General features: G+C 44.7%; 1 protein-coding gene across 1 annotated transcript; it reads left to right on the forward strand.

Annotated features, from left to right (window-relative positions):
* Window positions 1–1,487: 1,487 nt before the first annotated feature.
* On the forward strand, window positions 1,488–19,613 carry ppl (periplakin). The gene is made up of 22 exons (XM_056605054.1): window positions 1,488–1,872; window positions 4,932–5,034; window positions 5,775–5,929; window positions 7,029–7,149; window positions 7,280–7,405; window positions 7,515–7,556; window positions 8,366–8,527; window positions 10,822–10,929; window positions 11,062–11,157; window positions 11,753–11,875; window positions 12,512–12,658; window positions 13,267–13,418; window positions 13,797–13,900; window positions 14,066–14,223; window positions 14,352–14,530; window positions 14,662–14,800; window positions 15,164–15,357; window positions 15,501–15,651; window positions 15,776–15,859; window positions 15,937–16,053; window positions 16,197–16,289; window positions 16,413–19,613. Exons 1-22 carry the CDS (start codon window positions 1,817–1,819, stop codon window positions 19,083–19,085), a joined length of 5,283 nt encoding a protein of 1,760 aa, XP_056461029.1. The 5' UTR covers window positions 1,488–1,816; the 3' UTR covers window positions 19,086–19,613.
* The last annotated feature ends 2,443 nt before the right edge of the window (window positions 19,614–22,056 follow it).

Consider the following 22,056-nt stretch of genomic DNA (forward strand, 5'->3'; position numbering starts at 1 on the left):
TATTTAAAAAACATTTTTTAACCTTGACTGAGGGCATACATGTTTTTTGTTAGTAATTATTAAGCCTACAGTTTTTCTTAATATTTCATTGGAGTTGATCTTTTATTTAAAATGTTTTTATTTAATTAAATTTTATGAATTATACATTTCATGTTCATGAATTCTATTTTGTAGATGTTCGGTTGTGTATAATAAATGATTTATTCATCTCATTTGTTCTGTGTGAAGATTGAAAGGAATTGGTGATAGCGCTGGAGAATAATCTCGAGAGTTGAAACATGTCGCCTGGTGTTCTTTTATCCTAAGGGAGCAAAAATCCCACCACTCTACATCTCACTGCGCCGGCTGACACATCCAAGTTCAGGTCCTTGTCGTTAAAGCCCAGGGTGTCGTCTCCATGTCTGCACGCATAGGGTCTATCCTACTCCCTGGGGTGGGGTTTGCTTTCCTCAGAGAACACACCCACCTCTTCTGATACCATCTTGGTGCGATCCGTGCACCTTGGAGTGCTTAGTGTCTTTGTGTCATACAGTTTAAGTTATGGGGAGGTCAAATTCGTTCCGGGGACATTTGTGACAGACATACTCAAGATTTCTGATCCCTGTTTCATTCATCACACTGAAGCTTGAGCTGCATATTAGGAAAGACTCGGTCACTATCGTTCCAAGTTTTTATCCTAATGCCAGAATTAAAGAATGGAATTAGTGTGGAAGTATTGTGTTACTACAATGTTATGTATTTCATACGTTTTCTGGTCAAACATTGACACACACACACACACACACACACACACACACACACACACACACACACACACACACACACACACACACACACACACACACACACACACACACACACACACACACACACACACACACACACACACACACACACACATAATCTTAAACAGACATGTCTGACTGGCTCCACCAGTGTCCCTGAACAGACCCACCTCTCCATGTCACTGAGGGTGTGTTCGTTTTATTGTAGGCTACGTTTCCTTAATGTTCAATTACATACACGCTGTCACATCGGGCTCAGCGTTTCACAGACCCAAACATAGTATACATACTTGTGTACAGTTTGCGTTTAAATGTAAGAATTCTTTATTTACACAAAAGGCTCCTATACCTTTCTGTAAAAACAGGGAAACCAAAGAGCTGGAGCCGATCCAGCTGGAAACTGTACACTTTCCTGCTGCATTACAACCTTACCTCACTGTTTTAATCTCTTATTTTCACAAAAGCCTTGGGGACGGGCGTTGCCAATTAGAATTCCTTATAAACACTATGGTAGTTGCATCATAGCTGCTGTTAGTATGAGAGCAGAGAACAAATACAATGAAGATTGTATTTTTCCCTATCAAATCAAGCATTAATAAATAAATAAATAAACTGTTGCCTGATCGACTAAAGAAAAAGGGAGGTGTGTATGACAGGGACAAGAGGCTATGCTGTCAGACACACCCACACGTCGTCGACTGGTGACAGGTGAGGCCACAGACCGGTACTTGGTCCCACCTCCACTTGAAGAGCAGGTAACAAAGTTAATAAAGCAGGTGTAAACGTCACCGCAGTAGGGTGTTCTGCCGGATCTCACTCGCAAAGTATCGTTGGGTTGACAGGAGGGAGGTAGGCTGCTGTCGCTTACTTAGTCAGTTCGTTTGGTGTCTTTTTGGAGCATATGCGTGAGGAGGACAACCTATACGGACGTACAACAGCAAGAAGTCACACGAAGCTCGACCGTTCTGACGGGATTGTCCTGCCCTCTCGAAGCCATCGATAGGTGAACTCGGAAGGAACGAGCTGTCACGATGTTCAAAAGTCGAAAGTCGAAAACCAGCGTTGTGATCACGCAGCCGAATCAGACGTGAGTTTTCATTTTTAAAGTTTTTCTACATGTTTTTAGAAATTATATAAAACGTGCGATTGTTGACACGTACGGTAATCAATGACTTTGCATGTAAAAGTGTACGATGTTGCGCCATATAGGCCACTGTACGTTAGTGCACGAATTTACTGAAATGACTGCATGTAAAAGCGAATGCAAAGCCAATTCTTCAAGTGAACCAGTGGGTGCGGTCTAATGTTTTGCATTGAAGGAGTGTAGTGGTAACTGGTTTGATAAGTTTCGCAAGGAATTGACATAGTTGACTGCAACCTCTCCCACGGCCCAACCCCAACCAACTTTTGAGCTTTACTTTGTTTTATTTTAAGTGCAAAGACTGTATTCTTTGTCAAGTATAACAATATTTTGAGAAGGTAGGTGGTCTATGTGTGTACATGGAGATCCACTGTCATTCATTCCTTCTCTTGGAGGATTAAACTCTACTCGATGGGTATTCAGATAAGTAGACGCCTTTATCTAAAGCTGAAGGCCTTTTGTCAAACTCGAGTAAACTTTAGTCATTTAGCAACAATGATTCCTTAGATTGGAGACTTGTTGTCATATCAGGAAAAAGCAGTAGAGCATGAGAGATGTAGAAACTAAAAAGCTTGTTTGGAGTGTAATCTAATGGTTTCCGGTGGGTGTGAGCCACCTTTAGACTCATCAAGGCCATGGAATCTTAGTAATGCAGCTCCACCTTACAATCAACACATATGACTACCACCAGGTCGGTGGAACTTCAAAGTATAGAACTACTATTACTATTGGGATTCCAAAGATGTTGTTCAGCATTAGAGTTGACGTTGCATCGGAGTAGATCTCGAAGACCTGCGTTTGCCTCTCTTTGGCAGCACCTGTGGTTTGAATCGTTTGATTGATTGATTGATTGATTGATTTCTAACATGTAAGCAATAAAAAAAACATGATTATTAATCAATCAATGATTATCAATTGATTATTAATAGATGAAATAAAAAATAAAAGAGACAACAAAAAACCCCACAAAAGAAGTAAAATTAAAAAAAAACTGTACATGCTCGAAAGGGGGTAGGTGTAAATATAAAGGGTGTCGCTGCACGCACAAGCGGGTTGAAGAGCAGGTCTGTTGCTGATGCTGCGCCCTCCCCGGCAGAACAACCACTGCTGGCTGAGGGAAAACACGTCATTTGAATGAATGACGCCACCGACACCCAGGAACATTCATAATACATTCATAATACATAATGCATGCTTTCATCAGTGAACCGTAGGCTCAATCCCCATTGTGTAACCTCATTCGTTACCTCATTAGATGTGGTTTGGGGTTGATGTTATGTGTCTGTGGTTCAAGATCAAAGAAAGTGCTGCATTAAAATAGATTTGCTCCAGGATTATAGTTGATGTTGTATTGTTTGTGGTTAAGGATTAAACCTAGAGTTGCATTAAAACAGATTTGGTTCAGGATTGAACCTGGTGTTGCATTTAAACTAGGGGATTTAGAAATCTCTGAAGATGAAACAGAATCCTTTTGGGAGTCCAACACCTTTCTGCCTCAAACTTCTACCTACTTCTCTTCAATTTCTTCTAGCACGTAGTTCTGATCGCTCAAAACATGTGGCTTGCATGAAACTGCTACTGTAACGTTACACATCAACATGTATACGATGCACATCAAAAAGCACCTCAATACTCAATAATACACTTGCCAATATTGTTAAAAGCAACAATCGCTCAACGAAATGTACGTTATTCTGACGCCGACGCTGTCGTCGTACGTGTCAGGCCTCTGATTCAGAGATACAGGCCAGTTATCTAGAACCAGCTGCTCAGTGCTGTATCTTTATTCATATTCTTATGACTGTATTCCTGTTATCTTGGTTTGATTCTACACTCCTACTCTGACCTGCAGCTCTCCCCATTTCATTTCCACGGCTGCTGCTGCTCTGACTCCTGGATTTCCCTCCGGGGATTACTAATGGTTTATCTTTATTGCTTCCGGAATTCTGGGATGCAATGTGAAAGCACACACGGAGGCAGCATTACCTCTTTTTGTTTATCCTAATTAATTGTCCATTTTCAAATATGCAGAGCGATAAAGAGAAATCAGACTAAACCCTCAAGCGATTAGAGTTTAACAACACCTTCCACCCATCTATTGTGCTTGTTTGAACTTGTTCCTGTAAAGAGCAAGTTTGGTCCATAAACCCACATCGGTGTGTGGGCTCAAACCAGAAAATGGCTCCCACTTCTCAACAATGTTGGTCCATAAACCCACATCGGTGTGTGGGCTCAAACCAGAAAATGGCTCCCACTTCTCAACAATGTTGCACAACTTTGAACTGCAAAACAAACCTGGTTGCTTGCGAGTAAATTAGGCCAACATGTAGCTACTTATTTTGCATTTAGTTTTAATTTACATGCACAACATATTGCTAATGCTTGAAGCTGTATGACGTATCCTCCATGCCGTAGGAGAGAAACAGAAACCTGTATGTCTCTTGCTTAGTCCTGCCCATATCTAAGCTGTAGGTGTAAGGCTCTATGGATGACTTTTTGAAACTAGTTATTCTGGCAGTTGCATTTGTAATGTGTTTGTATTTTCTTCAGTTCTATAACACAAGATAAAATGTAAAAAATCCAAAAGTTGTGCCAGGAGGGCTGATGCAGTTAGATGAGCTGCAGGCTGTAAACAGGTTTCTGCCGGGGATGGTGTAAAAAATAAATATATATTTACTCACGTTACCTTTGACTCACATAATGAACAATACTCAGCAGCACAGAAACACAGAGCAGATGTATAAAAACCCTGGAGCATCAAAAACTTTGCTTGAATTATTGTTGTTGTTCTTTGAGCCAATGCTTGGTTTCAATTAGTAAGCACATTCCCATTATTTCAACTGTGGAGCTCACTCACATTCTTGTTAGAGTTCAGATTTTTGCACTTTTAAATTTTTATGGGTAAAGAAACGACCACAAAACCTTCAGTTATGTGGTCTTCAATCAACTTTATTCTAACAATTTTTAATCAACCATCCTTATTTCTTTCTACAATTTCCCTACAGGACGGCTCCGTCTACAGAGCTCGCAGCTCTGATAGAGAAGCTCCAGAAGAATGCTGATAAAGTGGAGAAGAACATCTATGAGACTGAGCAGAACCTCAATAAGGTACACACCAATAATACCTCTCACATAACGGTTGAAGCTACATTAAAGATGATGAGAGCCTTCGTATGTGTATTCTTTCTTCATTTAATAAAATGCAAGTTTTAGGTTCAGTCAAACATGATTCTTCCTCCTCATCGTCAAACCCCTTATCCGGGGGGGGGGGGGTTCAACTCTGATGGGGGGGTCCCGAGGCATTCCAGGCCAGTGTTGAGAAATCACCTCTCCACCAAGTTCTGGGTCTCCCCTCATCGGTCTCCTCCCCTTGGTCATGCCAGGACCCACTCCCTAGGGGGACGCCCGGTGGGCTGAGCCCCCTCGTCGGACTCCCTAGGGGGACGCCCGGTGGGCTGAGCCCCCTCGTCGGACTCCCAAGGGGGACGCCCGGTGGGCTGAGCCCCCTCGTCGGACTCCCTAGGGGGACGCCCGGTGGGCTGAGCCCCCTCGTCGGACTCCCTAGGGGGACGCCCAGTGGGCTGAGCCCCCTCGTCGGACTCCCTAGGGGGACGCCCGGTGGGCTGAGCCCCCTCGTCGGACTCCCTAGGGGGACGCCCGGTGGGCTGAGCCCCCTCGTCGGACTCCCTAGGGGGACGCCCGGTGGGCTGAGCCCCCTCGTCGGACTCCCTAGGGGGACACCTGGTGGGCTGAGCCCCCTCGTCGGACTCCTTTCTAAGCAGAGGAGCATGATTCAACTTAACGGGTTTGTTTAAATAGTGTTGTTCTCCTCTTCTTCTCGCCGACAGGATGTGAGTAAGATAAATGAGGGAAAGCAGCCTCTTTATCAAGATGATACCAACAAGCGGATCCTGAACTCCCTGGAGCTGCTCAACGGCCTGGATGACGATGCCGTCAACACCAAACGCCTCCAGCATCCACAGGCGGAGATGATCGACAAGGAGTAAGTTCAAACTGAACGTAGGACGGCTAGCAGTGATGAAAGGTATTCCCAGGACACACGCACCACCGATTACAGCGGCCCCCTTTTCAATAAATTCCCGGGGCTGTGTAACAGCTCCCAGACGCTGCTACTCCTCCGACAGGGGGTAGCAGTTCTTCAGCACTGGGCTTATCTTTACTCCCAAAGACACACGCACACAAACACACACACAAAGACACTGGTTTAAGAGAAGATTCTGTTTATGTGTGCTTTTGCGCCCCCTTCAGGTGAACTGGTGCCTACCACTTAACTGACCACTTATTGTACTTATTGTACAATCAAACCAAACTCAGCTGATCCTCCAACGCAGCACCATTTGTCCTCCAAATGTTGCCTTTCTTTAAAATGTCCTTCATAAACACAGTCTGGGATCGTGCAACTCACTGATTTTCTACCTCAACCATCAACCGCACCCTGTCCATGAATCACAATGTGAGGTTGATAGTCTGCAGAGGGATATAACAACAGTTATTTCATTGTGTGTGATACGGGTGTGCCACGTTATTCCCACAGTGGGATCGTGACCCCAACCTACACCCTACGCCTTATGATACGGGTGTGCCACGTTATCCCCACTTCGGGATAGTGACCCCAACCTACACCCTACGCCTTAGCCGGCCTACAATGTCATTGTTTGCAGGAATGCAACTACTAGTGAAGATATTTTTTAACAAGGAGCATATTTTTTCCCCCTGCAATACACAACAACAACTACTAACCTGCCGTTCCCTTACGCCTAAGGCAATAAGACACGATGCGACGCTTGCATGCACGGTCTAGAAGGGGGATTACAATTACATTAGGTATCCAAAGTTGGTTCACATGGTTCATATATGTATTGTCCAATAGGCTTACTGCAAAATAGCTGTATGTACTTTTAATTCATGTGAAGGGGCCCTTAGGTGATGTGACACTTGGTATTCGATTTTTGTATCATAGATGCCCTCTCTAGTACTAATAATCTATGTTGTGATGTATGTCTGATATCAGTACTCCTCATCCCTAGCCTTTTCTACTGAATGAACTGTCTAAAGTATTTGTACGCCTACGTCTGTCCCAGTATGAAACAGCTGCGTGAGAGGGTGATGAAGCTCAAAGAGGACCATGACCACATCTACCATCTGACTCGCTCCGACGCCAGGCCAAGCATCAACTGGGGGAAGATCATTGATGAGAAAACGGTATTCACACAAGCTAATTACTTTGGAGACAATCAAAGGTCTTTTCCTGGAAAACTTGAATCCCACTAGACTGAACCGGCAGTGCTTCATCCGAACAAGAGCAAACGTATATCCTGGTTTCTGCCTGTAGGACAACCTGGCCAACAAAGGATTTGGCCAGGACCTGCCGACGGTGGAGAATGAGGTGGAGGATCACAACATCCTTCACAGCGAGGTGGAGGCTTTGGCACCACACATCTCTGACAACGAGGACAAGGTCAGGATTCCACAAGCTCACGATGAATGATGTGATGGACTGCACACACACAATGTCAAAAAGACAAACAAACGTATGTCTTTTTTCATACTTGTGCTCTTCTTTCTAGGAATACGTCAGTGGTCTGCAGACTAAATACAACAAGCTCCTGGTAATTATAGCATTCATCACATGCCGGGCGCAGGTTGCGGGGGGAAAGGGGACGGGGGGGGTGCAACATGGCATGTAACAACTACACAGTAGGCATAGAAAAAGACATGGCAATGAACTACCACATAGTAGGCATGCAAAAGCAACAACTACATAGTAGGCATGCAAAGGAACATGGAAAGCAACAACTGAAATATGTGATATGTGATAAACAGCAAGAATCGCAAAAATACACCTAGCATTAAAACAATACTGTGCACTGTACTGTAACTCAAACAAATGAGAAGTACTCACCAGACACATAGTTTTGTGGCCGTCACTATGTAACAATGCAATGATGAAAAGGAAAAAAACCTGAATCATTGGTTCAATTTTTTTCCAATATGAATCATGCTGGGTCAAGAACATTCTTTAAATAATTATATAAAAACATGACACGTCTGCAGGATTGCAGGCCAGGCTTGAGGCCCTAGAGGTGTGAGGCCCTGTGCGGTCACACACTTCGCACAGCCCATATGACGGTTCTGATTACATGTAGAAATTGCACGTTAGCCCCAAAGCTATCGTCACCCTTCCCAGCACTCAACAAACCGGCCTGTCGTCCTTTTTTGGATGTTTTTCTCTATTTGACACCATCGCTCGAGGGTCTCTTTGTACAGACAATTATTTGCACGCTTGTACAACATTGTGTAAACATTAACAATTACGAGCACACTCACAATATCTCTGTTTACTCGCTAACAAAGCTTTAGTTGAATTCTGACGAAAGAAGGCGCAGCGGATGATGTATTGTGTCTCTTAACGGTATAGACCAACTCTAGCGCTCGCCAGCGCCACCTGCTGAGCCTGCGGGACTATATGCAACGCTGCACCAACGAGCTGTACTGGATGGATCAGCAGGCCGAGGAGAGGATCAACTACGACTGGAGCGACACCAACCTGGACTACCCTGCCCGCCAGAGGCAGTACGAGGTACAGGCCCGCGCATCAACTATCAAACTATGACATCAAACTAACAACTATGCTCTTACTACAACTGTGCTCTTACAACACAAGGGTTTGACAGGTTGGACGGGTATAACTGAAGGAATGGTACAATGAGTACCATGCAAATAAAGAGCATATCTACAGAATAGGACATGTTAAAACAAAGATAATTGTATCACATCCGGCCCCATCAACCCACGTGTAGACTTTAGAAGGCATGCTCCACTTTCCCTATCAACTCACTGTTTGAGGTTACAGACCACGGTTTAAGAAAATGAGCATGTCAACCACACTTGGCCTTTTAAGGTGACTTGTTCGGTCAGATGCCCTAGATCAAAACCCAGGTATAATGTCCACACTTGAATTGGAACTCTGTAGCCAGATCTGTGTTCGGATTTCATGTTCCAACAAAATTCTTCCCGGTAGGATAACTGTGCTGAAATGGCACTTAGAAAAGCCCTTATGTTGTTCTTGCTATTTAGGTTTGGTATTAAGCAGTCAAAGGCTTTTGCAATTGCGCAGCCATTCATTATTGTTGAGAGGTTGTAGAACAGACACGCTCGTTAATGATGACTGGCCGGCCTGGGGAGATGGAGGTCCCCTCGTTTATATAGTTTGTTATTAAAGGGTTTTAATAATTAACGTATTTCAGCAGCTATTTCAATGTTCAACAATGCCAATAAATACGTCCCCTTCGATAGTGCTTGTGTGAATAGCACTAGTCCTGCGCTTTTTTTTAAAACACTAGAAATGAAAAGGAACAATGATCAGTTGGTAAAATCCGACAGCTCAGATAAGGCATGGGAAGATAAGCACTAGCCTATGAATTTCATTTGTTTTTACTCCAAACATTCAAATATTAGTTAATAATACCGTAACGATTATCCGGAGCTTGGCAATATGTATTTGTGCCAGCCCTCGTGGATAATCAACGAGCCAAATTAACAACAAACGTTTGGAGGAAAGGGTAGAGGAGTTGGAAACAGAAATCTAACATTATAATTACGTAAAGAATTAGCACACTAAAATTCGAACATTTCTGAACACTGTGTGCTGAACCAAGCACTTGCTCGTGTTGCTCTCGAAATGCCACTGATGTGTCACAGAATGTGAAATGGCAGTTGAAAAAGCTATGCAACGCTTTGCTATGTGATACTTTCAGGATCAATGTAGCTCCAGGCTAATATTTTGCCCCTACCAATGCTGTAGCAACATGTCCTGGAAGACCCGTTTTTATTCAGATCTGCTGATACGACAGCGACATCTCACACCTTTTAAGCCAATCTGATGAAAAGGAACACAGACAGCCAACTTCTCCTATCCACAAAAGTGTTGGGATTCTTCAGTAATGGGATAATAACTGTGTGGCATCCTATAGCTGATATGTAAACTAAATATGTAAATTCCTATATATATTCTTTTATTCCCTTCATATTAAAGCAATGCAAAAAAACGATATAAAATGCAAGTTTTGCTATATCAAGCTAGGCTAGTCTAAACATTGAAAACAAACAGCTCTGCTCCTCAGCTGCTTGTTCTCCCTGTTCTCTCTTCAAGGTTGTATCAGCGATCCTAGGCCGAAACATGATTATCACATTCATCTGATCTTTCCACACAATCCGCTAGCTGGCCACCCCATAAGCAGGCCGTCAGAAAAAACATGTCTCTTTAGGCAGCCTATGCCCCGAGATCGTACACACAAACAACTGGTACTACCATTTGTTTGTGTGGCAAAACCGAAATAAATAGTATTCCAACCAATCACCGACAGAGGGTGGGTGTTGTTGAGTTTTGCGCTGTGTTTATGATCGTTTTATACTGGATGCACGAAACACGGTAGGGAGCGGCGAGCCTGCTCCGTTTGTTTGGGCTCTTGCTTCAAATACCAACAGTGACGTCACCCAACATCGATGATACTACCTTTAAGCCCGTCCAGCATGTTTTCTGATAGGCTACGAGGTAGAAAGTCATGTGTATTATTTTGATCATATCAACCAGGTACGTGCATATCAACCAGAATGGTTCGCTCAGCTGAAGAATCTTAGAATATTCTAGATTCAAGATTCTAGAATAGCATTTTAGCCTTCTTATTAGTGTCGACACACTTTGTTTAAAAAACAAATCTTGTATTTTGAACTTTAAGATGATTTATTTCTATGAATACTATTCTATTTTACTATTCATACCAAAGAAAAATCAGGGAGGAAGTTCAATGTGGGTTGCATGCCTCATGTTTTGCTAGCTTCGGCTTCACAAGGCTAATTCCTCCCATGTTACAGAACTTCATCAGTAAGTGCCTCGAGTCCAAGGAGGCCACCATTACCAAGCTCAACGACGATGGGGAGACTCTGTTGGCCTCCGGGCACCCTGGCAAGAATGTCATCGAGGTATAGTGTACTACTGTTTGATCTTATTTACTGTTTGATCTAGTGGCTACACACAGGGGCAGCGCTGTGTTCCAGCCCACGTTCAGTCCCCCACATGGCACACAGCTCAAGGTATCTGTGGTGTTCCCTCAGGCCCACATGGAAGCAGTACATGCCGACTGGAAGGAGTACCTTAACCTTCTCATCTGTGAGGAAAACCACCTGAAACACATGGATGAGTACCACAAGGTATGTGAATACCTCAACCTAATGCTATGTTGTGGACACTCAACCAAGGAGGGGGTTATAATAACATGCACTAATAGATTATTCTATTTTGAGATTCCTGGTTCTTGTTTAATTTTGGATGCATAAGGCAGTACAATACTTGAAGCCATTCATGTCAACTTTATTTTATGTTGATGTTATGAGGTAATACCAACATGTGTTTGTAGAGACAAGGACCATAAAGGAGGAGCACATGAGACAATGATTGATTCATTGAGAATACTAACATAAATAAGTCCAGGATGGTATTGATGCAACGTTCTTTATATTCTGTGGAAACGGTAACATGGAATCTGTAGAATCAGAATCAGAATGTGTTACTTCAGGTACGTTTTCAGATCAAAGGAATTAATCATGGTAGTTTTGTGATTTAAAATAAAGATAATTTCCTCAGGTTCAGTAATGGTCTTGGGGTTTGATAGTAGGTATTAGTATTAGTAGCAGTAGGTGTTGGTAGACATCAGCCTCTTGTCAGAGGGGAGTGTTAGTAGGTAGTAGTAGTTAGTAGGTATTGTTGATCCAGTATCACTTATCTGTGTTTGCTTGTTGTTTATAGTATAACAAAGAGGCCCGCGACACTCAGGACCTGCTGAAAAGAATGGAGACCGAAATCAACCAGAAATACAGCCCAGACTTCAAAGACATGTACCAGATGGACGGACTCATCCGGGAACTGGATGTGAGTGTACCGTTTGTGTCATGTCCAGAGGCTCTTCCACACATAGGGACCGCTAGTTATTTCCGTATTCACATGCAGCTACGTTCTGGAACCTTCCAGTCTCGCGCCCGTCACACAGGGCATACCAATGCCGGAATAGATGGGCGAAGAGACAGCCCACAGATAATGCAACACGTATGGACTGCGGATGGCACGGACTGAAGAGATCCCTTATATCGGATACTGTCAATCTGACAACCGTCTGACCACACTGTCTCTTTTTGAGCCATTCTTGAAAAAATTAGCTAGTTTGCAACAAAAAAGAAGTTAAGATAAACATGGAGGATTAAAGAACATCATCAGCAGCTTCACATGCCTATCCCGGCAATGTTACTGCTTTCATCACAGTGTACCTGCAGTAATCAAGAGGTGCCACAAGGTCTTGAGCAGGAGAATGGTTGGGGCACTTTTCCCTGAATACAGACACTGTTCCCAATCACACATGACCCAATGAAGGAAGTGTTCCTCAACATTGCAGGGAAAGACTGCATGTGTCACACTCCTCGGTGATATTCATCACACAAAAGCCGACGCCGTTGACTTTGGGATAATAGGTAGATATGATTTGTAAACACAGTTGTCTCCTGTTTTGTGTAGGATCAGGCCAAGGCCATGGACCACTTTGACGAGCGGGTGAAAGCCCTCCAGAAGCACAGTCTGCAGGTGCTGCCCCTGAAGTACCGCCGGGAGGCCCCCCAGAAACAGCTCCCGGTCGAAGCCCTGTGCGAGTTCGACGCGGATGAGGTATGAAGTTGCAAAAGAGATGCAATAAAAAACCAAAAAAGTACAAACTACGCTTCTTTTGGTCCAACCCCCTTTGTAAGATTAGAACATGATCAAGAGGAATACGCTTGTGAGTTAAATACCAAGCCTCAGCACGGGCCAATCTCACAGTTAAGAAGGTGTTGCACACAGGAGTCGTGAATAAACACATAAACCACTGATACAATTGAAACGATTGCCCGCGCTTGTGCACCAAAGTGTCACATAATGGTCACCGTGCGTGAACCGAAAATTGTGCTATCTCAGCCCTCAGCCATGACTCATCCAGACACAATACCTACACAGAGAGTAGGAATGGTTGTGTGGGGACTGGGGAAGCATTAGTTAGGGGTACGCAGGGGTCTGATGAACTGGTACAATTGCTCAATGCTATTATTCCTTCTATCAAGTGAAATGTGTTAAAATGGGGGTTTTAGTGCAACACATAGTATTTGTTTGAGTTATCTTTAGCCTTAGTGTTTCAAAAACGCACCTGCATGGGATTCAGAAGCTACCCAATAACAGTGGCGCTGTGAGGTTGTTTCTGCTCTCTGAGGGTAACCTTTTGTGGTCGGGTTGGACCTCCACAGGGCCAGATTGTGCGTGGGGAGCGGTACAACCTCCTCCGGAACAACGGCGCCAAGTGGGATGTGAAGGACGCCGCAGGGCACAAGGTCACGGCCCCCGGGGTGTGCTTCATCATCCCCCCCACCGACCCCGAGGCCGTCACCATCTCCGACGGGTGGGTGGTGCATTCTGGGGCGTCTGACGCACACAGCAACCAGCTTCTTTACGTTTCTTAAATCCTATTGAATGTGAACCTCGCAGAGTTCATCTCATTACGCTTATTTGTACGACTGAACTGAAATCTCATGGCCCTGTGGGATAACATAAAACCATTGATGCTTATTCTCATGCAGGCTATCCGACTGTTGCCCTGCATTCTGATCTATACACAGAGAGTGAATGCAGTTTAGATTATTTTATACTTTTGTATAATATTTAAAAGTTTATTTCTTGGTCGTAGTTAAGGCGGCAGGCGTTGGTTGCTCAGGCACCTGAGCTGTAAAGTGCTGTGGGAAACCCTGATGTTCATTTCAATCCCGTTCTGTGCTTTCAGCCTGAACAGCCAGCAGAACTCAATCAAGCAGAAGATGGCCACGAGCCGAGTAACTCTGAGCAAACGGCTGGACGAGTTGAAGCTGGAGAGTGGTAGTGGAACAGGTAGGATACGTGTGTGTGTGTCTGTGTGTTAAAAGATGGTCATTATGATTAATAGCAGTAGATCATTTGAATAGGATTGTAATACACTGCACCTTCTCACTTTACATGGACTCACTATGTCCCCATTGTGTGTGTGTGTGCGTGTGCGTGTGTGTACGTGCACAGACAAGCAGGAGCAGCAGTGCCGGCAGCTCATGGCCGGTCTTGATAAGGAGATCAGTGACCTGGACAAGCAGGAGAAGGCCATTTACACGCGCGTACGGCCCCCCCTGGAGCAGACCCGACCCCTCCAAGACAGCGCCGATCGCCTGCAGGACATGAAGGTATCCCTCAAAGATGCTCTTACATCTTTTATCACCATTACTTTTTTATTATGAGTTGAATGACCTGTCCAAGTCTAAATAAAGATATTCATTGTGTGTGTGCGTGTCTGTACATTGTTTCCTAACAGGATATTGCTGCTGCCGTCAGTCTGATCGAACCGGAGAAGCGCTCCAAGGTGCAGCAGGCGGAGAGCTTCCTGGCCTCCAACCCTAAATGCAGCAGTGCCCCACAGCTCCACACCAAGGTCACCGACGCCAACAACAAGTACAACAAGGTCGAGCTGCTCCTGAAGTGCTCCGAGGAGAAGTACGCAACCAACCTGCAGGATAACTCACGCAGATAATGTTTTGAGGCGGTCGCTTCTAAACGCTTTTAAAGGCAGTTTAAGGCCTTCCCTTTTAAATTAAGAAATTGATGGATATATTTTTTTCGTCCAGATTGAAGAAATCAAACCAGCTGGAAAACTCTCTTCAGAACGGGAAGGCACTGCTGTCCACCTATGAGAACCAACTGGCCAGAGAAGCAGTGGCCCCATCTGACATCACCTCACTGGAGAAAACCCAGCGCGAACTTGCAGTAAGACAGTTCAAACTAAACCACTGGCCACTAAACCACAGAGTAGCACTGTAGAGTAGCCATAGCGTTTCAGAAAGGATGGTATTTTTTGTAATTAGTTGTGGTGCGAACAGTTAAAGTAAATACGTATAAAAGGTTCCAGTGTTCCCCCTAGGATTATTATATACTACTATTACAAATTTTGTCCACTAGAGGGAGAAAATATATACTACATTAAACATTTCTTTATTCAGAAGTAAATAATAGGCAAAACATTATATTTTATGAACAGTTAATATAATAAGCCGCGTTGCCTGTGGTGATAGGGGTAGAGATGTTAATACAATTTTAGTGGATTGATTTCTGTTTTGCTTTCATTGACAGGATATTGGATCAGAACTCAGAGCCAAGAGGTCCATGCTGGCTGAGACGGAGCTGAACCTCCGTGAGGCCAAAGGCAGCTGCAACACCATGGCCACCAAGCTGCAGGAGCATTGTCCAGACATCGAGAGGCAGGAAACGGAGGTCCAGAGGCTCAATAAGCGCTTTGACAACCTCCAGAGACAGACCGACACCAGGTCAGAAGACCATGCCTCATTCAAATCATTACAACATTTACATTATTAATCATAAAATTGCCAGTGACGACGATTTCCAAAATGTTTAACATTAGTACAGTATATATGCAATCTAAAGGTTTTTATCTGAATATTTGTTACAGGTCTCAGAGTTTGCAGAGAGCCAAGATGGCGTACAATAACTACCGCAACGACTACGACAACCTCAACATGTGGCTTTCGCGGGTTCCAAACTATGAGCCTCGCGAAACTGATGACGTGGGACAAGTGGAGACCAAGCTGAAAAACCAGAGGGTAGGAACATTGGCCCTTAGTAGTCACACATTTTTGCGTCGAGCGATGAACTTATTTCCATATTGCATTTGTAATATGTAGGGGGGCCAGTCTCTGAAGTTGTTGTACACGTTTCTTTTCGTAGAATCTGCTCTCGGATATCGCAAGGAAGGAGTCTGACCTGAACAATGTCTCCAAGAATGCTCGTCTTTACCAGCACGCTGTCACAGTGAGTAAAAATAACACTGCAATGCAATTTACATAAGACACCCAATGGATTAATAATCATCCTTCTTCCCTTCTCAGGACTATGAGAATGAAACTGAGAAGTTCAAGTCCATCCTTGACCTGGAGGACGGACTTGTCCCTCAAACATACAAGAGGAGCAGACTGGATTCACCAGCAAAAAGGGTCAAGAGTGAGGTGAGACATTACTTCAAGCTTTGATGACTTGTCATTTTGAGGCAGAGTATTTTTTATTGTAATATCTACAAAAAACAAAAAATTAAGAAATACAAGCAAGTTTAATCACACAGAATTAACAGATTTTGCATTGTTATTTACAGGAGTCTGCTATTGAAGCAAAGTTCACAGAGGTCAATGCTATAAATAAGCAAAGGCAAGTTAATCTGGAGTTCACCCAAAGCCTTCTCAACCAGGTACAGTGTGCTTTTGATTTTTATTTTTTTGAGAGAAAAATGAAAACTGATGGTTGAAGAAAATGTTAAATTCAATGTTATTATTTCATAATGGACTGGACTCTTGTTTTTCTTTCTATTCAGCAACCTGATATCACCATGATTCAGAGAAAAAATGTCGAGTCGATTCAGTCTGCCCCACCAGGCGAAGAGTCTTGGAGAATCAGGAAACTCCTGAACGATGAGGTGCAGAGGAGGGAACAGCTGGAGAAAGAGATAGAGACCATCCAGACAGACATCTATGTCCTGGAGGGCCAGAAGCCTCAAGACACCATCGTCAAGAGGGAGCACATTAAGAAAGTTCCTGACCCCCAGTTGGATGAAGAGGTCCACAAGGTCCAGCACAGACTATCAGAGGAGCGTCGGACAACGAGAGTTCTGGAGAATGATCTAGAGGTTTTTCAACTCAAGCTGCGGGGTCTTGAAACGGAGGTGAAGGAGGGAGCACAGCAGTACACCGTTAAGGAAGTCCTGCGCATTGAACGAGATCGTGGCCAGGAAGAGGAGGTGCGCAAGCTGCGTGAGGAGATGGAGGAGCTCAGAAGGCAGAAGATGATAAAAGACAACGATCTTGTGGAAATCCAGAAGCGAGTAACAATCCTGGCAGAGGAGAAAGACAAGGAACAGGAGGTCATCACTGAGGAAGAAGTGATCAAGGTGCAAAATGACCCCCAATTGGAGAGTGATTACCGCATCCTCCTTGACAGAAAACAGAAGGAAACCGATGGCAGGACACAACTGGAAGATGAGCTTCGATTCCTTCAGGAGAAGCTGAGAAGGCTGGAAAAGGAGAAGGCAATGGCGGAGGAGAAGATTTCCATTAAGGAAGTAGTAAAGGTGACGAAAGATCCTGCCTTAGAGAGGGAGGTAGAGAACCTAAGGAGGCAGTATGACGATGAAAAGACAAGGCGAAGGTCTTCACTGCGAGAAAAGACCGACCTCCAGAGGAAAGTTACCAGCCTGGAGGAGGATAACTCCAAGGTTATCGTTCAGGAAAAAGTGCGTGAGATTATCCGCCCTGATCCCAAAGCTGAGAATGAGGTAGCCGGCCTTCGCCTTGACATGGTGGAGCAGCAGAGACGCTACAAAGATTCAGAAATCCATCTCCGATCTCTACAAGATGAGCTCACCATGCTTAGAAATAGAGGCCCTCAAGTTGAAGTCAAAGAGATCATTAAAGAAGTTATTAAGTACAAAACAGATCCACAGACAGAGCAAGAGTTGGAGAAACTCCGCAATGAAATTGTGGATAAAACACACCAAACTGAGAAGTCAGAGATGGAGATTCGGCAGCTTAATGAGGAGATTCAAAGGTGGAAAGATACCAAGCCCCAAGTGCAAACTAAAGAGGTGGTCAATGAAGTGCTGCAGTATAGAGAAGATCCTAAGACCAAGGAGGAGATTGAGACACTCAAGAGAAAACTTGCTGATGAACAGACGAAACGACTTGATCTTGAAAGAGAACGTTCTACTCAAGAGGACAAGATCCGAGTGAGGAAGATTGACCTGTCTCAGGTCAGAGAGAAGATTGTGCAGGAGGAAGTGGTCAAAATGGAAGAGGACCCTCTGCTGAAGGCGGAATGCAACACCTTTATGCAAAACATCAACACCGAACAACGGCAGAAGGAGACCCTTAGAGATGAGTTGTTGAAGCTACAAAGGCAAAAGGCTGACCTAGACCTTCAGCTGGAAGAGTTGGAGCGTGAGCGGAGATCACGTCGTGAGTATGAACTGGAGATTCAGCGGCTGAGAGTCAAACTCAGTGAGCTTGAGATCCGTGACAAAGAGAACCGCGAGAAGGTGACGGTAAAACAGAAGGTGGTTCTGCAAGCGGACCCCCAACAGGAGAAGGAGCACTCCATGCTTAGACTACAGGTGGAAGAAGAGAGGCACAAGCGCACTTTACTAGAAAAGGAGCTGAACATCCTCATCCAAAAGCAGCTCACCCTAGAGAAAATTGATGTGAAGGAAAGAGTTGTGCGCACTGAAAAAGTCCAAGTTGAGAAAGACCCGGAAGCTGAATATGAGATTGAGAACCTGAAGAGGGCCTTAGAGGACGAAAAACGAAGGAAGCGTGAATTGGATCTGGAGTTGGCCAGCATTAACTCCAAGCTCTCAGATATGGAGTTCTCTAACACCAAGTCCTCCAAGGACCTCGATTACATACGCAATGAGAGCGGCCTTCTGCAGCAGGAAAACCTCAGACTGCAGAACGAAATTCGCAAACTCCGCTCCGAAATCCAGATCACCAGCAAGGAGACCCGATTTATCACAGAGTCTGCTCCCACAGAGAACGGCAAAAACCTGGAACTGAGGGTGGATTCGCTACAAAGGGAGCTGACCGACCTCAGAACCGTCACAGGCCAAAAGGAGGACGAGATACAGAAGCTTCAGAAGAGTCTTTCTGCCGTGAGAGTCAAAAAGGAGCAGAGAGAGAGCCACCTGCGCAGGTCTATTGTCGTCATTGACCCGGAGTCTGGGAAAGAGATGCGCCCAGAGGAGGCTTACAGGCTGGGTCTCATTGACTGGAAGATGTTTGTCAACCTGCAAGGCCAGGAGTGTGACTGGGAGGAGATCTCAGTCAAGGGCCCTCAAGGAGACTCATCAGTTCTTCACGACAGGAAATCAGGGCAGAAGTTCTCAATTGATGATGCGCTGCGCATGGGGCACATCACAAACCGGCATCTTCAGCAGTACCTTGACAAAGAGATCACCATCCAAGAGTTCGGCATCATGGTGTCAGGCAATAACAAGTGATTGCGTATATCCGAAAGCAAATTTATTTTTGTATCCCACAAAATCTTAAAAAGCTGATTCAAAGATTTGTGTTCTTGCTAAATGTTGAAGTTATTTTTATTGTCATTATTACTTGATATATCTTGTTTTTCTGTATGCAATTTAATAAAAGTTTATTATTTTGTCATCATGGAATGAAATATGGGTTCAGATGGTTGTTTTCACAAGAAGCTAACGATAATTTATATGGGTGGGAAAAGGGATCCTGTTCCTTAGTGACTATATAGATGTCACTTTTGGCTTGACTTTGCTTTTTAAATATGTAACGTGGGTGTTTTTAAATGTTGTTTGGGCACTATATACCCAATAAAAACTAAAAGAAAATGGTGTTACTTTTCTGATGTCTTAATCAATTGTGTGTGTATATATAATAATTGTATTAGTTACTATAAAGCTTTCACATTTGGCTTGACTGTGCTTTTTAAATAGGTATCCTGGGTGATTTTAAACGTTGATTGTCTAAACCCAATAAAAACTAAAAGAAAACTGCTTTACTTGCCTGATGTCTTCATTAGTAGTGTGTATATAATATTTGTATTAATAGTTCAAGTGATAAAATAATTTGGCATTTGAATCAATAACAACTGTAATGGACCATGTGCCCATGATAGCCATTAAACACTATTTTGTATAGTATTAACGTTTTTAGTTATGATTCCTTAACCATGGAACCGCGGGCACGTGACAGCGGCCCACGCAACGCGGGCACCGCGGCCCGGGCAACGCGGGCACCGCCAAAACAGATTGCGCGCAGAGGCCTAATTAGTATTTGAAATGCAACGGTCTTTTCGTGGAGACTGCGCTCAGAGCAGCTGGAACTGAACAGCAGCAAGAGGAAGGAGGAAAACGGGCTATGAAACAAAATGAGTTATTTTATTCTTGCTATCGCCCATGTTTGATTGTGTTGTGTTGGTTATTGGACTGTTAACCTGTGACCTTGGGTTATGTTTATCAGCGTTACTATGGAGATCATGACGATGGAGTGCCGGGCGTCCGGGCGTGTGCAGGACCGACCCGCGCTGCACCACACTGAGCATAGACCATTCAGGTAGCCTATTTTTGTACCAAAAAGATTTGAAAGCCATGAAAATTTAAAATCCCCCCCCCCCAAAAAAGAAAAAGAAAATCCCGTTCCCAACGCCCCCCCTAGGTTGTGCGAACGACCCCGAGGGCCGCCCCCGTTGAGAAACCATGTTATAACACAACATAAATGGACCCATATTGGCAAAATGTTAAACAACATAATTATCAACATTTTACAAACGGTTAAGTCCAATTTTCTATCTTGATTCTCTCTTTCCAATCGCAAGTCCACGTCAGAAGAACTTAAAACTTCCGGGAACATATAGGACACATAATTTATAATGTGTTTTGTGTTGATATTTCAATCCATGACGTCACAGCATCACTTACAGTAATTGCCCTTAAGCGTAATGCTCCACTTTGCCAGCAGGTGGCACCTTGTGCTGTGTTGTTGTATTTATCTTCCACAGAATGAGCGTGGGAAGGTGGACCTGTGCCTCTGCACGGTCAGGTGGTACAGTCGCCGATGTTTATTAGAATAGATGAAGAAGGGCATGAAAAAACACTCCAAGCAATTAGTATGTAACTTATAGTTTTATCTTCTAGGGTTTTGGGGTAATTTCCTTCAGCTTGGCGTCAAAATAATCATCTGTCAATGTGAACTGAATAATGTGCCAACAAACAATACATTAAAAACATGAATGCATATTTTAGGGCCTCTAGTTACAGTTTAGACTAATCCAAATGTGTCAATACAAACCTATTTGCTTGCCAGGTAGAGAGCATTTATTACAGAAGGAATATCTACACATACAGTTTGATTGCAATTGTTCATTATTGATTGCCCTTTCACGCACTTCCATCTGATAAACCCAGGATGCGAGAGGTTAAAATACTACCCCCTTACCAGGGACAATGAGTACCCTTTACAACAGGAGTACACCAGAGAGCAAACAGGGTCCAATAACTCCCATCAGCAAGGAGAAAAGGGCGTCCTCTGGCTCTTTGAAATACGTCATTGTGACGCACAACATGGACGCCACCTGACCAACCACTGATCCCAGTCTCCCTCGACCCAGCTGACCAACCACTGATCCCAGTCTCCCTCGACCCAGCTGACCAACCACTGATCCCAGGTTCCCCTCGACCCAGCTGACCAACCACTGATCCCAGGTTCCCCTCGACCCAGCTGACCAACCACTGATCCCAGGTCCCCCTCGACCCAGCTGACCAACCACTGATCCCAGGTTCCCCTCGACCCAGCTGACCAACCACTGATCCCAGGTTCCCCTCGACCCAGCTGAACCACTGATCCCAGGTTCCCCTCGACCCAGCTGACCAACCACTGATCCCAAATTCCCCTCGACCCAGCTGACCAACCACTGATCCCAGTCTCCCTCGACCCAGCTGACCAACCACTGATCCCAGGTTCCCCTCGACCCAGCTGACCAACCACTGATCCCAGTCTCCCTCGACCCAGCTGACCAAACACTGATCCCAGGTTCCCCTCGACCCAGCTGACCAACCACTGATCCCAGGTTCCCCTCGACCCAGCTGACCAACCACTGATCCCAGGTCCCCTCGACCCAGCTGACCAACCACTGATCCCAGGTTCCCCTCGACCCAGCTGACCAACCACTGATCCCAGGTTCCCCTCGACCCAGCTGACCAACCACTGATCCCAGGTTCCCCTCGACCCAGCTGACCAACCACTGATCCCAGTCTCCCTCGACCCAGCTGACCAACCACTGATCCCAGTCTCCCGCGACCCAGCTGTGGTGGCCCAGTCTGTGTGGCACGCTCAAGGGAGTCCACAACCACTGATCCCAGTCTCCCTCGACCCAGCTGTGGTGGCCCAGTCTGTGTGGCACGCTCAAGGGAGTCCATAACCACTGATCCCAGTCTCCCT

Source organism: Gadus chalcogrammus, chromosome 2 (genome assembly GCF_026213295.1).
Source record: "Gadus chalcogrammus isolate NIFS_2021 chromosome 2, NIFS_Gcha_1.0, whole genome shotgun sequence".
Taxonomy (NCBI): Eukaryota; Metazoa; Chordata; class Actinopteri; order Gadiformes; family Gadidae; genus Gadus; species Gadus chalcogrammus.